Below are 15660 nucleotides of genomic sequence, written 5' to 3' on the forward strand. Positions count from 1 at the left end.
CCYGAGGGGGCAAAAACCCAAATGATCAAATCTGTGGCACTTTTTAAAATATGAAAATATATGCATTATTTGCAGAGAGGAAAGAGGCTGAGGACCAGCCAAGAGATGTTATCTGTTTGACATCACCAGAGAAACCGTAAGTTCAACTCAGGTCTGAAACAGCAGTCACAGTAAGAAAGGCTAATAGAGTACTTTAAAAATAAATGGTCGCTCTGCTTCCTTCTTCTAGACCATCCCTGCCACGGGAGTGGAAAGTAGAATCTCCAGCAATGAAAAAAAGCAAGCAACATGTCCCGCTGAGACGGTCCCAGCGGAGAACGCCTCTGAAACCAGACAACCAGTCCTTTCAATGAACTCTTACACAGAATCCTCATCATGTTGTCTGAAATCTGTCCCTTTCCTCTGTAATTATAAATCACTGTGGACACATGTCCGTCCTTCCTTCCATATCTATTTTTATTTGTTTTTACATGAAACTCCTCTGGAGTATGGACTTGCAAAGCTTGCATTAATGCATGTATATGTAATAAACTGCTGCTCACTGGAGTGCTGAAAAGCTCCTGTACAAAAAGGAGGCTTTCTGTTCCCTCACAGGATGTATAATTTGTCCATTTGGAAAAGTAAGAGCGTAGTGCTGCTATGAGCTTAGCAATAAATGTGTTTATCACAGCTTGCAGGGAAGTGAGTGGCTCAGCTTATTCACTTGATGCCTCGTTGTCCCTATTGATGATATACTGTAGTTGCTTTAATTTTAACAAAGGTAGAACAGCTTGTCACTGCCACACCCCTAAATCTGGTAATTGCACGCTACTGCAGGTCTTTTTCTTGTGCAAACTCCTGTGTGTATGAACAGCCTCAATGTTCACTTTTAAACGGAATATTTCCATTCATGAACTATGTTATTTCCAACTATTAAAATTTTATGAAAATAAAAGGTTAGAGAATTAATTCCACCCACAAATTCTCTCCTCTTCTTGATCTGACAGAGACATTATTTTTTTTCTATAGATTTCTACAGCCTCAAAGCCTCTTCCACTACGTCGCTGGTATCTTAGGCACTCAGTTCAATTAGTGTTGGACCCAGCAGCTTTTAAATATAGACTCTTACTTGACTGAAAGCAGGATAGGAGTAGCTATCACTAAAATCAAGGTTGGTAAGTCATATGTGTAGCTTTCTGTGCTCTGTCCAGAAAACTTGTTTATAATGAATGTGCTGTGCAAATGCTGGAATCCTGACCATCCCTGAGTTTCTCTGATGTCATGTGAACCTAACTGAAGTTTTTCAGTTGTTAAATTTTATTACAGAGCTCTTGTCCTAGATTTCATTGAAAATTGAAAAGGGAGTCTGTTTTATTCATGCTGGTTTGACTTGTTCCAGCGGGAACAACATCAATGGAGTAGACTTTTCCACAAGAGTAGAAACAAAGAGCCACAAAGAGCCGGAGCGTATTTTTGCCCCAGCCTTTCCAGAGGCACTTGCCTCCTGTACTGGCATCTCAGCTTTCACCCTCACTCTCTCTATTCTCTTTCCAAGAAGAAAGAAAGCTTCAAGTGGGATTAAACTTTACTCTCAAAATCAAAGTAGAAACCTGGGTACAGGAGATAAATGGAATGGCTTTGGCTTAAGCCATGGCAAATTATGGCCAAATTCATTCTTTTTGTTCCTTCTCTCCTGCCTTAAAGTATTATTTGACTACCTTCCATTATTTCACTGAATTGAAAACAGAGGCTACCGTTAATGTGACTTTTTCTTTAAAAAAAAAAAAAAAAAAAAAAAAAGACGCAAGAATACTTTATAGCTTGGTATTTATGTAAAACATTCTTGGTAAAGTTAAACGTAATACATTAGTACAAACCTGAATATTATTCACAATGATACAATGAGTTCCATCAGTCGGGTCTCATGACTGTATTAGGGGATCATCTCCCCTTCTCTCGTTAGAGATGCCACTGTCACATTTTAGAACTGAAAAATAGTCTTGATTCTTAGCTTACAGGCTTTTCACATGAAGGCTGCCTTCAGCTCATGGTGAGACTGTAGATTGTACTCCCATAGTGCCCAGAGCTACCCTGAATCGAACCTTTTCTTTCTCTCCCTTATTATAGGTATCTTAAAAGCAGCATTAAAAAAAAGGAGTAGTGGATATATAGAAGGTGCAAAGGAATGTTACACTCACTACTGTCATGATGATTAGAGGCAGCGTGCAGACAGTAAACAATACTGTGTGGCTTGGTTGAAGAGCRTGTCTTAAGAAGGTAACCGTAACTCAGTTGCAAGGTAGCAGTGGTAATGTCCCAGTTACATAGAGAGCATATGGTTATGGCTGCCCCATCTTTTTACTTTCATTAGCAAAAGAAAAAGGGGTAACACTAGTTTTTAGGCAAAACAAATGCAGCAATGGCATGTCCAGCGAGGCCCCTAGGAAATAGTAACTATTTGGTGAAAAGTTCAAAGCAGATTAATGCAGAACACTAAAAAAATAACACTGACAGTCCAAATTGTCAAGTATTCAAAATACTGTATACATGAAAAGTTAAGACAACTCAATTCATATCGGAAATACAAGAACACTAAATTATGCTACATTAAAAAAAAAAAAATTCTTAAACCACAGCACAGTTCTAGTGTTGCATCCACATCTTGCAGTTTTATAGTACCCAGTGCTCTTCAACACTATCAACATATATGTTTCTGGGAAACAAGGGATTCCAATTATTCCCTTTAAAACTACAAAAAATTGATTTTTTTCTAGTTTTTTTCCTTTTATTATCTAGAGAAAAGTTGCAATTGACACTACAAAAGTGTTTTTATATTGAACTTTTGCTTTCCCAACACCAGAAACAGTTGCCCTTGCTATGCAATCTGAACCTGTAAAGTTGGCATAGCTGTCACAAACTGTTAGTGCTTTAGCAAACAGTAGGGGGTAGCAAATATAAAGTCACTCTGTCACCTTGTCAGAACTGAATCCAAAAAGCCATCCCTGGATGTTTCTTGCAACAACAAAAACAAAGTGTTGGTCACTTGCAAGAAAGGTAATTTTTATACATAAAAAAGTTGATAGCTCCTGCCATAAATTTACAAAAACTATCCCTGAGTGACTCTGCTCTGTGTCTTGTAAGACCTCTTGTGACAAGGAAATTGCTGAAGCTAGCTTAAGAGGAAATAGATGCTGTTCCACCTGCAGTTTTGTATTACACTTTGCAATAATACTGATATGCTCTGACAGTGCCATACTATAGCAACATTTGAGCTCCTCTGTGTAGCTGAAAAAGTAAAAAAATAGCTACATTACTTATACCCTGCTGGCATCACATATTTACACTTTAAATAGAAATGTTACCTTTTCTGAAGTAATCAAAATATATCTTTGCAAAAAATTTAGAATGTGGGATTTTATAAAATAAATGGAGAAGGTAAAAAAGCTTGAAGACATCTCAGTACCTTTTATGGGAATCTTGGCCCATGAAAGTATTTGGCTTTAATTTTCCTGAAAGGGATGTCTTAGCACTAGGTTCTCTACCTCTGCTGTAAGCCTCTTTAAAACACCAAAAGACACAAGAGGCAAGCTTGCTTTGTGCAGATTAGAATTAGGGGTTACCTGCGTGCAATGAGTTTCTTTAAAGCAGTGAACAGAATCAGTCCTTTTGGACTGATGCTGCCCGTATCAGGTTTCATGTTAAAAGGAGTAAAGAGCCTTGACAAAAGGGCTGTGAACATTAGTTGCATTTACTGCTTCAGTATCTGCCACTGTAAACTATTCAGATACCCATTCTGCACCTGAGCAGTTAGAGTCAAAAGCATAAGACAATCACAAACGTGTGATTCTGCAGCAAGCTGCTGAGAGAGACTCCCCCTTGCATGGATAAATCTTATTCTTTGAAGCTTTTCTACTGCCATATCAGCACCCTTTTTGTCTACCAGGTTGACATATGCATTTAGTTAAAGCTGCTTCCCTGGTTGGTTTGAACATTGTGGCTGTGTCCCTGCAGCACAAATAGAAGGCAGTTCCACAAACCTCCACAGCAGTCTCTTGAGAAGTATTAAAACTCTTTCTTACTCCACAGAGAGGTTTAGGTGATCCTGTCGGTATCTCCAGAGGCAGGGGAGATGCAGGTTGGGCAGTGAGGAGTTACTTTAAACTTTGGCAAAGACGAAAAAAAGATATACAGATAGCTATCTATCAAGTTCTTGTGTGTTCCAAACTCTTCCAAGCGCACTTAATTCATCTTTTGCTCTTGCGTTGAGTTCCTGGAGGAGGTATTTTCACACTTGCTTTTGCTGGTTTGCAATATTGTTTTGGCATCTTATATGACAAATGAAGATTTGTGTCTGAAGTCACCCTGCAATAAAATGGTTCTGGATGTTGGAAGGGTCTAATGGCTTTCCAGGCATCTCTTGGTTCCTACTACCCCCAACTGGAATATGCCCTTGAAAGGTAAATCCTATTCATGTAACTGAGCATTCTGTCTAGGTAGCACCCGCTTCTAGCTGGTAAGGAGAGGGAGACACCAGTCATACCAGTCAGGTGCTCCTTTGCCTCTTCCACATATGTCCTCCTCACAGACCAAGACGCAGCAGTGGACTTCCTGATTCCCTCTTCAGTATCTCTGCTAGTAGAGAGAGTTTTTTTCTGATCTTAAGCTTAGTGAGCTATTCAAATCCCCAAATGCAAATTCTCTTATAAAAGCATCACAGCCTGCCCACTTAATCCAATGAAACTCATCCTAAGGAGGTCAAGTCATGAGATAACTGAGACAGAACAGAGCTGCATTTGATAGCTCTTGGCATCAGTCACTTAAGACAACTTAAACTGCTCATCTTTTCTAAGGAAATGACTCAGCCTTTACCCTTCTGTTTTCTCTCTGTTCTACATCCTTGCTTCTGAGCAGTGCCCACTCTAAGAAAGACTACATTCCCTAAAAAAAGCTAGCAGTCCTTTGCCTCTCCTACATAGAGAGATGTTAAATGCAAATCATTTGTTACCTCATCATCTGTTCGGATATAGTTAACGCCATCAGGTTTTGCTGGAGCCTTGTAACTGAAATAAAGGAAGAGATCTCATTTCTGGGACAAGAAGACTGTAGATTTTCAGAGGAGAGATGAAAGAGGAGAATATAGGAAGACAAATCCAATGAAAAGAAAGCAGAGAGAAATCCAGCTTGTTGCTCAAATGCTAGGTTTGTGCATTTTCTACCATTCATCATGACAGGAATTTTTTTTGAAGTCCCTGTAAGAGCCCTTGAGCACAGGAGAAAACGTTTGCTATATATTTCCACAAATACTAAGCCTGTGTCTGCAGTAACTCCACAAAGACTTTAACCAATACTTTTCTTGCCTCTCCTCCTCTGGTCCCTATGCAGTACCTTCCTGTGTGCCTCTAACGTTGTTTCTTGTGGCAATTACAAAGTTCATTTTAAACCTTCACTGCCAGATGTCTTCAGCATTTTGCCTAGCTATAAGGAAGCTCTACTTGTTTGCAATCACCTAGGAATTTAGAGATTATATATGACTGTGAAGGCCAGCATATGCCAACCCTCGGTCATATGCAGATAGAGTATTTGGAGTTTTTTCTGAAAAAAAAGATTGGACTTCTGCTGAAATACAACACTTAACATAGACAAATCTATCTGGTGAGAATTCTAGTTTTACATATGTTATTTCTTCTACAGATTCTGTAAGGATATCAAGGCTTGTTTCTGATCCATGGAGAAACTGCCACCTTAAATCCTAATACTGTTGTTTTAACATTCTAGTGCACATTCTATAATGCTCATTTTTAATCCCAGTCATAACTAGTGAGATTTTATTGCAGAGGTTACTCTTCCACATATATTTTCTATGTCTGTCCTAATGCTTTGAGCTGATTATGCAATGTGCTCTGCTTGTTAAATCGTAGACCTCTGTATGCCAACAGCACATAACCTATTGGGCAAACACTCGTATGCACATAATTGTGCTCTCCCACTCCCACAAAGTATGAGCATATTAGACATAGCTCTCACTCCTCTGTCTGGTCTTGGCAGCAACCACAAGAGGAGCCACACCAAAATTCTCCCTTGGGCACATAAGCCTTCAGCACGGTGCAGTGTTTACAGTGGGGAACTGGATAGTTCAAGAATTGGGTTGGCCTATAGTCTCTGGATCGGGACCAGTAAGAAATATGTCCAAGTCATGCAYTGAAATACATTTTGGCCGTGAATTTCTGGCCCCCGTCAGACCACTTCATGCTAGGTGAGGGCACAGGGACATGTACAAGAACACTCTGAATCCCAGCTTACCTTTCCCCAGTCTCTTTACTGTTTGCAAAGTAGCCCCTTCTGTAAGCACAACAGATACCAAAAGTGATGAGCACCAAAACTGCAAGGACCACCAGGACTCCACCAACTATCCCACCAATATTGAGGTCATCTGGCAAAAAGAGAAAGCATTGTCCAGTATTTTCTTAAGGCAGTTGCAATAATCGTAGCCTAACACACACTAAAACCATATCTCTTGACTATTCTAAACAAACACCAAGAATTCATAGGGATCTGGTCAGTCACTGATTCACTCCACTCAAGAAGGACTTGGACTCCTTCCAGAGCAGAGAGAGCTTCTGTTCTGGCCTAGCAGAAGAGGGGAGACTAAAATCTTTCTCCTCTCTTTTTCTGTGTGTACCAGGTTTGGTCGCATTCCATTCCCTGTTTGTTTGTTTGTTTGTTTGTTTGAGACAAAACTGAATCTGAAGAGTGTTTTAATGTTTCCCCCAATTTTTATATTGCTTTTTTTCTTCCTCTCATCTCTGGTTTCCTCTTGTTCTTTTAAAAGGGATATTTCAGCAAGAGGGACTGACTGTACTGGTGTTAGGAAACTCAGATCCATAACACACCTAATGGCAACTTTATTATTTTATAAATCCAGAAAAGTAAGCAAAAATTCCCTCTATACAATTACTTAGTATTCTTAAAGATTGTCTGTGTTCTTCCTTGGACAGTTAGGATATCATTGTATGCATTATCTAGATATTAAAATGCTCTCGGAATCTCTCTCCACTGTAGATAGTGGATACCAAGTGCATACCAAGGGTGCCTGTTGACTCAGTATAACCAGCTTTTAGTGAGGTCTTCTTTCCAGACTTTGCTATCTCATTTTCAAGTTTTTCTCATCTGATGCGATTCAGCTTTGAAAATGCCATGCAGAAGCCTGGTCTTGATCCTCTCCTGGAAAAGAACTAGTCTTTGGGGCTATCAGAAATCTGGGAAGACTGAATGCTCTAGGATGTCCCCTTCTTGCCCTACAGTGATGATAATATATTAATGACGATATATTAATCAACATTGCCGAAAAGTATGCAGAGCCACTCACAGACTTCCATCTCCTGCTCCTCACACTTGGCAAAACCCGCATCATTTGTTGCTATGCAGGAGTAACGGCCTGTGTCGCCTTTGTGCACAGCATGGAAAACCTGATGAGGAGAAAAGGGGAAACTGAACGTGAGAGACAGAAGGCATTGTGAGGGCATAAGCATGTTAGAAAGCAGGGCCAGAGTTGCCTCAGGGACTCACAAGGAAAAAATTATTTTAGACAGGGGATTCTTTGCTTCTGAGATCTGGCACTACTGGAGCATAAAGGCGGAAGTCTTGCTGCACAACTCTCCATTCCCCAGGCATTACAGTGGGCTGTGAGACACTTTCCCTTGGGAAGACAGCCATGACGGGACGGATATAAACTGAAGGTTCCTTCTGTAGAGAGCACTTAGCAACTAGGGGTGGGGGTGAATGAGACACAAAAAGAAAAGTGGGATTTGGAAGCCATTTCTCCATCTTCCTGAAAAGGCGAGTGACACTGGCAGTGCCTCAAAACCAAACAGCTAGGGTCATATATTCTTCCATCATATTAATCTTTCCTGTCCCAAAGTCACCCAGATCCTAGAACACCTAACCTTTTTCAAATTATTCCTTCCTTGCRTGCCATGCAATGCAAAGTGAAATAATCTTTTTTCTTTTAGAAGCAGCCCTAAAAATCAACCTGTCCAGCAACACAAGTCTTGAATATATCTGTAAGGGCATTACCAGAGTGCCAGTGGTGGGGTTAAGGGTGTAGGAGGAATTCTGGAATTTGGCATTCGATCTCATGTCTGGTGATAAAGGCTCACTGTTGCGGTACCAGCTGTAAGTGGACTTTGGGTAACCTTCATTCTCGTGGCAGTGAAGGGAAGCTGTCTTACCAACAGGTATAGCTTTAGGCACTATGCATCTAGGAGTCACAGGTTTCACTGTGGGAAAGACAAAAAACACATGAATCACACTGGTGAGTAGAACTAAATAATTTGTGACACACACTGTAAGCTGTCTGTGCTACAAAGGCACCAAAACTTTCAGCTATTTCCAGCTGGCTTTAAACAAGTTCCAGAATCTGTTGAGACTGTGTTGAGTGCCACTGTTTCAGCTCTGGAGAGATCCACAGCAACTTTCATTAGCCAGCAGTGTCTGCAGAGGTATCTGGGCTTGAGGCAGTACCTTGGACTGTAAGTTGGATATTTATCTCATCTATGGTTTTAGTATCAGAAGGTGCTGCCACTTCACAGCGGTATGTAGCAGTGTCCATCCGGGTGGTGTTTTTAATCACCAGCGATGTCCGGCTCAGAATTTCTGCACGAGTTGCAAAGTCTCCTGATAAGAAGAAAGAGAGAGAAAAATTTGCAGGTAGTCACACAGGCTTAACTTTAGGCATCTGAGTTAGTGGCTGAGCTTGGGCTCTTCTGGAGTCAGCAGAACCACCTGAAAGGAACTCTGTGCTCTTAATTTAAGAGCCTTGCTCTCTATAGTGACAACAAAGGAAACCAATGCTGCTAACCATGTAAAAGGATGAACTGGAAAACACCACCCCAATGCTCAAAAATTGTGGCAAAATCTGACTTTTGTGACAGCCCCAGGTCTTGTCTCCTCTGGAAGATTCATTTGGATGTGGCCATTGGTCCCATTTAGTGTGACCACTGTAATAGTAATACCACTATAATAGTAATTCCAGCTGGAGACAAGCCCTACCAGCAGTCCTGTGTTTGAGTTTTGCTGTCAAGCCAAAGAGTCTGCTTCTCATCACATGCTCCCAGGATGCTGCAAAGACAGACAGCTCAAGGCAGAGATGGTTCTGAAGTGCTGGTGGAGCTCTCAGATTTTGTATGGAACGACAGGAAGGATCCATGTGTGGTCCTGAGAGCCCAAACACCCAGCGACCGTGCAAGGACCAACAGGTGCTGGAGAAAGGAAGCTGCAGCATTTGCAAATAAGTATTTCCTGCATAGGATCTCGTTCCAGCTCTTTGTGGCTCCCTACATTGAAGTGTCAATTATGACCCCCCAGAGGGCAAGGAACCTTCTGCCGTCTGTCCCTCTTGCACTTTGATTTCTGAACTCTAATTCCAGAAGAAAGCAGACAGACAGACAGAGATCCTTTCTTTTACAGAGTTGACTGCTCTCAGTCTTACTTGTTTCTAAAGCAGGAAGAGCAAAAGAACAATGAATCTTCATACCCTGCATTTTATTGTCAAAAAATACATAAGAGGTTTCGCCATCTCGGATTTTCTTCCACTCAATTCTGGGATCTGGTGTTACAGTGGACTTAATGATGCAGGACAGCTCAACACCTAGCAGCAGGAAAAAAAAGAAATACAGATTAATAGGAAGCAGCTGTATTTTTGCTTTGCTTTGAGCGGTCTTGAACACTGTTTTATTAGGAGACGCTGCCCATAAAGCAAGGCCTTCTCTTTCATCTGCCTCACAAACAGAAACACTGCTGGGTTCCAGGAGCTATTGGGGAAGATGGATTTTGGCCAGCAAAAATAATAGCCATACAGATATCAACTAGGCAGAGAAACGAACACACTGTTCTCTGCAGGATCTAACGCATGGCAAATAAGACCATATGACTGGGTGAGTCCATAGCGCTGTCTTGCTGCTAATCAGAGCGTACAGTGTGAATCAGGGCCACAGAATCTCCCTGGGTGGTGTCTGGTAATGTACTCAGCAATGCCTTATTCTCCTATCTGACCTGGGAATCGTGCTGCCTGTGAATAAATTCAGCAAACCCGGTCCCTTTTGAAKTAGGCACTGTTATCTCCATTCTACGGAAGAGGACATGGCAGCAGCCTTGAGAGGTGGCTTACCCAGTATCACGTTGCAGGTCTGTAATAGGGCCAAGATAAAATATACATTTCCCAACCCTCTCTTCACTGTATTAATTGCAATGTGACTGCTCTTCCTCCATTTGGGATCCAGTTCAAAAAAGCACTTAGGCAGACACCTTGCTGTGCCAGTGACTTTCATGGGACTCCAATAAAACATATCAATCAAGCACTTTACTAAACAGAGAGAGACAAAGACATATTCTTAAGCGCTTTTCTGAATCTCAAACGCTCACTTCTCCTGCCTCACCCAAGAAACCAGATACCATGAGCAACATGCAAAATTTTTCTCAATTGCTTAGACTGATGCAAATCTCCAGGCAGAGGGCAGCACAGTGATTGTGCTACGGAGCCAGCGGCCCCCGCAGCACTCACTCTGGAATTCCTGCACCACAGGCTTGGTGTTGCTGGATGTCAGCTCCACAGCCAAGAGTCTGCAGCCTGGAAAAACAAACAGAAGGTAATAAGAAATAGCACAGCTCATAAGTCACCCAGCTAGAAACATACTGCCTGCTGAGAAATCTTCTCAGCCAGCTACAAGGACTAACTTCCCTAGATAAAAGCTATTCCTGGCTACTAATGCCAGTCCAGCAGGCGTAAGTTTATTTAGGAGATGTGGTGAAAACACAGGAAAATGCAATTATTAGAAGTAGCAATTAAAGAGGAGGATTACCTTAATGGCAGAAAAACAGTGCCAGCACAAGACATTTCCTTGTGCCTTATGCTTATTTAGAACGTGACAGAATTCTCATTCTGATAATCCAGGACTGAACACATTATTTTCCAAATTAATTTGATGATCAGGAAAAGACAGGAAGTAGAGCAATCTCAAGAGTTCYGGACAGTTCCAAGAAGATAAAATGTGCCAGGTCTCTAACATATGCTGATTATATCTTTCAGTATTCTTAGACATAGTGTAGAAATGTAAAATGTGGGGTTAGTAAATCATGAAAGGTCTGGGTTTCAGGAGAAAACAGAGGAGTACAGCTCTTTGGGTAGAGTCCCAACCCAACTGATACGGGGACAAATTTCCTCGTGCCATCAAACAGACAGGATTTTCTTGGAGACAGCGTTCGGTGTCACTCAGTGTTCAGCCTAACTCTGCTCCCAGAAGGATAAGTGGAAGCTGTGCTTCCTTCAACAGAAGCAGCGCTAGGCCATCACTAAAAGCTCAGTCATGCAATGCTGCAAGGCATCCTTACACCGCAATTTGTTTCCCTTTACTGTCCTTCCTGTTCAGAACTCCAAAATGTTCCCAACTAGTATAGCCATTTCCCCACCAAAGTCTTGTCTTACAGGAGGGAGGATACATGCTATAATCAGTGCCAGATAATCAGCTACATTGATACATCATGGGCCCATATGCAACTTTGCTATTAAGAACCCAACCAGAAGTTCATTGAAAGTGAGGAAAAGACACCCACTGACTTCCATGGGCATTAGATCAAACAGCAAGGTAAAGATGATGGCAACTACTGCCTCAGAGATATGAGAACAGATGCACATAAGGGTTAAGACTCTTCTACTCCAGATAAAAAAGTCACAGCAAACCTGAATAAAAAGCAGAAAAGGCAGCTGAAGGGAGATGTGGAGAAAAAAAGGATCACCATCACGACAGTCATTTTGTAATTCCTGTGTGCTCGCATTTAGGGTGGAAAGCTTTCGGATGAAAAAAAAAATCTATGACAATGCAGGGGAAACATTTCTCTGATGGCATGGATCAGATAACGTACAGAGCAAGGCAGCACTCTGAGAAATACCCAAGAGCTGCAGAATCACTCCCACTGAAAGCACAAGCTTTAGGTTCCTTGAACACGTAAAATCCTTTCAGCTCCTGCAAATACTGATCGTTCATTATTGCTGACGTTTTCCTCAGTGCCTTGGCTTTCAGTGCTTATACCCCAAAGACCACTGGGGAGAGCTGGAGTCTGACAAGGTTTAGAAGCTGTCTTTGGGTACAAAATAATTTTTACTCACGTAAGWTGCAAACGGTGATGCAAACCAATAGACTGCCCAGCCAAAACTGCTTCTGGCAGGACCTTTCCACCCTTCCCCCTTTCGCATTTGGAGACATTCATGCAGTTTTTGGGAGAAATCCAATACTGAACTAAGATGACAGTGCTCTGGACTATAATGTAGCTGTTGGGGAGAAACTTATCCGAGCTGAAGGGAGTAAGAGGGCAGTGCAGTGAGCACTTTGCTTTCAGTCTGCTTATGCTTTACTTGGGAGAGTCAGGAGAATGCCATTTTCAGAGCTGGCTCTCAGCAGGTCAAAGAGGGTGCTCCAGTCTTGGTTTGTTTCAATCAGGAGGTGATCTCAGCAACCACAAGTAATTTGTTCAGCTCTGCTATGAAGCAAAGCAGAGTTCATTTTCATGAGGCCCACTGCTTCCAGACTTACCCCTTGAAAAGAGGTAACTGTGCCACAAGGCACTAACACATGCCTTTCCCTTTGCTTATCCATTGATCCTTTCAGGTGTTCCATCTAAACTATCACATGGCAAACCTGGGGCTGTGATCCTTGCTTTCCTCCCCCATGAGTATAAACAGATCTCCCTAATCCCAGCAAAACCCCAGAGCATTAGAAGTAGCTASTCAAAAGAAGACAAGAAACAAGCTTAGGAAAATCCTTCTGAAATCTGCTGACACATTTTCAACAATGCTCTAGGGCCTTCCACACAAAGAAGTCATTTGATTGCTTCTGCAGTGAGATTCCTGCTTCTGGAACTGACAGAGCTTTCCTTGAGGACCCAGGCCTGAGCGCTCAGCTTAAGTGTGGAGACCCTGATTTGCCTCCTGACTGGGACAGGTGGCTCTGGTGAGATCTTTGGCCCAGTTTTTAAAAGGAAGAAAGTTGTAGGCCTTCCCCTCTTCTGAGACAGCACCCTCCTTCATCAAAGAACTGCATCATGAAACCAGTTCTACAAATGATTGCTTTCTCCTAAGACCTGAAGTGGCAGGTGACAATGGAGACTTGCAGTGCTGCAGAAGACAGCTTGCACAGCATTTATCTGGTCTGTACTAACATATATTATAAGTCRTTCTTTTGCAAATGCTAGAGGAAGATGGGGAGGGAGAGGGACACCATAAAGATTCCTTTGTTCCTTAAAGAAAATTTGATAACACCAGTTAGTTCTTTATTCTACATTCTTGTTTACAACAAGAGATCCTTTTTCAGAAAAATAGATCTGCACGTAATGTAGACTCAGCCACACATATGGTTGAATCCCAATCAAGTAGATGATAGCATGGTGACAGGCCTACTGAAATACATCTACAGCTACTGTTATCAGTTCAGTGAAAGATGGAGATAGTAATATCACAGTGATATGTTAATCTGAAGAAGTTACCACTCTAGAGGGATTCACTCCAGGACAGTGGGACTCCATCACATCTTGTTTCTCAGAAATTATTCACAGCAGGATTTTTCCCACCCATTAAACACAAGAGACTTAGGTCCATCCCTCAGGCACAAAGCGCAGTGACAACAGATTTTAGACAGAAGCTGAGTCCTTGGAGAATGTGAGAGAGGTTCTTACATTATTACATATATTGACTGTGGGCAGAGATCATGGTGGCTGCTTAAATCACTGCTAAACCAGATTTGTTTTTCTGTGTGTGGCACAAAAACAGTGCAAATGGCATGTTATAAATAACAAGAAGACTACAGCTATGCAGGGAGCAGAACAAGACAAAAATCCTAAGTGACCACAAAGGTGGTAAAGCAGGAGCAGAACTCTTTACCTCCTCTTAGCCCTTCTTTGGGGAATTCCTTCTTCATCAGTCTCCAGGGGGCTGGAGAAATCTGCACAAAGCCAACACTTCCCAGCTGTTTTCAGTCTCCTGTTTAAGGAGCGGGGTGATCTGTGCTATGTCATATTTCACTGCTGTTGGCAAGCACTGGCTCTTTAGTGGCTGCACTATTGGTTGCTTTGTTTTGTGTGTTAAACCATCATTAGTGGTAACTGTCATCCTTTAAAAAAATGTATTCCAAAGTTGTTCCTGTAGGCCTCTTTCAGCTCAGTGCAAAGAAATGGCAAAGGTTTTGTGTTATGTAAATCTCACTTCAAAGGCCTCAGCATCTTGGGTTTGTGGACTAGCTTTGCATAGACAGGCATCCCTTTCCAGAGCAGCACACATGCCACAACAGACGCACCTTAATACCTACCAGGTCTGCACGTACTGTAGACTCAGCCACACATATGGTTGAATTCCAAATGCCATCAGTTCTCTAATATAGAATCCGGGACAAGGCAATGTAGTCTATAGCATATTCTCATTGCACTTGCTCTAGCTAGAGAGATCCAGCCCATGCTTGTTACTGTGACTCATGTTATCTGAATCATTTTAAAATGCTGCATTGAAAGTACAGAAGAAAGAAAATAGCAACTTTCCTAAACAACTAGACTGTGCTAAAGCTCCTATCCCCATTTTTACTGGGTTTAACGTTAAGCCTGACCTTCCATCTCCTTTCATCCTAATCTTTTATCTGTTTAAAAATTCTAGGCAGAAGTAAAAGGAGGTAAAATATTCCTAAAGTACTATATGCAAGGTAAAAAGGACAACCAGCAACAAATTCAAATTAGTTGCTGCCAGCGGTCTATGCTGCAGTATAGGAAAGACTCCGATGCTTCTTTGCTGATATTATAGTTGTCTGATACAGTAATTTTAGATAATGCACAGTTTGGCACAAGCAGTACAAAACCACATAACTTTATTTAAACAACTACCTGCTAAAGCAACAAAAATATGTCTTGCTTGAGGTGTCCATCATCATTACACTGTTGCTTGATTTGAAATTCAAAATGCATCTAAGCCATGTGGGAATGCTGCTATAAACCACATGCCTTATTAAGCATCTTTGCTTTCTGGATGGTTACTTTGTGCAGCAGGAGTACTGCCGAGTGAGAGCAAGTGATATACTGTTAGGTGCTGGAAACATGTTAGCCAAACACTCTGCATGTCAACACATTTATGACTGCCAGTTTGGAGATGCCCTCTACAGCATCCATCCTCAGTACTGTGAGCTGGAGTGAAAGAAATGGCGACAAGGGCAGTACAGCAGAGACATCTGAATAGCAGGCATAAGAAGAACACTGTCCCTAAGGGCAGCCCAGCTGTCCCCAAGAGCGTCCCTACCTTAGATGTGTTGTGCATATGGGATAGGAAGGAAGATAACTGTTAAATTTGTGAGAAACCTCCAAAGGGAGAGTGGAGGAAGCCACACAGTGCTGTCTGCTGGACTGGATAAGACGAGGAGGAGAGGCTGGGTTTCTGTCCTTGGCTCATTTTGAAGAAATCACTGTAAGCCCTAACTTTTCGAAACCTTTTGCACCTCTAAATATCAATCCCTTTGTCTCTCAGCGCTTCAGTTTCAGAGGATCATCTCCATTTTTCAGACACAATCGCCTTTATTAAAGGCCTGGTGCCCAAGGCCTGTTTAGGTGAAGCATAACGGATTGCTGCCTTTCTCATACTTCTGGCATAGTTCAGGTTCT

General features: G+C 41.9%; 2 protein-coding genes across 2 annotated transcripts in view; one reads left to right on the top strand and one right to left on the bottom strand.

Annotated features, from left to right (window-relative positions):
* Nucleotides 1–1000, top strand: part of NCAPD3 (non-SMC condensin II complex subunit D3) — a 32094-nt gene extending 31094 nt beyond the window's left edge. Inside the window, exons 34-35 of the mRNA XM_026071753.1 lie at nt 76–136; nt 230–1000. Coding sequence (XP_025927538.1) covers nt 76–136; nt 230–353 — 185 coding nt within the window. The 3' untranslated portion in view covers nt 354–1000. The remainder of the gene's footprint in view (nt 1–75; nt 137–229) is intronic.
* Nucleotides 1001–2763: 1763 nt separating this feature from the next.
* JAM3 (junctional adhesion molecule 3) lies at nt 2764–10646 on the bottom strand. The gene is made up of 8 exons (XM_026071732.1): nt 10538–10646; nt 9512–9625; nt 8500–8652; nt 8053–8255; nt 7346–7445; nt 6280–6409; nt 4985–5039; nt 2764–4341 (listed from the first exon to the last, which is right to left on the bottom strand). Exons 1-8 carry the CDS (start codon nt 10644–10646, stop codon nt 4306–4308), a joined length of 900 nt encoding a protein of 299 aa, XP_025927517.1. The 3' UTR covers nt 2764–4305.
* Nucleotides 10647–15660: the final 5014 nt, after the last annotated feature.

The sequence above is a fragment of the Apteryx rowi genome, unplaced genomic scaffold (genome assembly GCF_003343035.1).
Source record: "Apteryx rowi isolate R43461 unplaced genomic scaffold, aptRow1 scaffold_33, whole genome shotgun sequence".
NCBI lineage: Eukaryota > Metazoa > Chordata > Aves > Apterygiformes > Apterygidae > Apteryx > Apteryx rowi.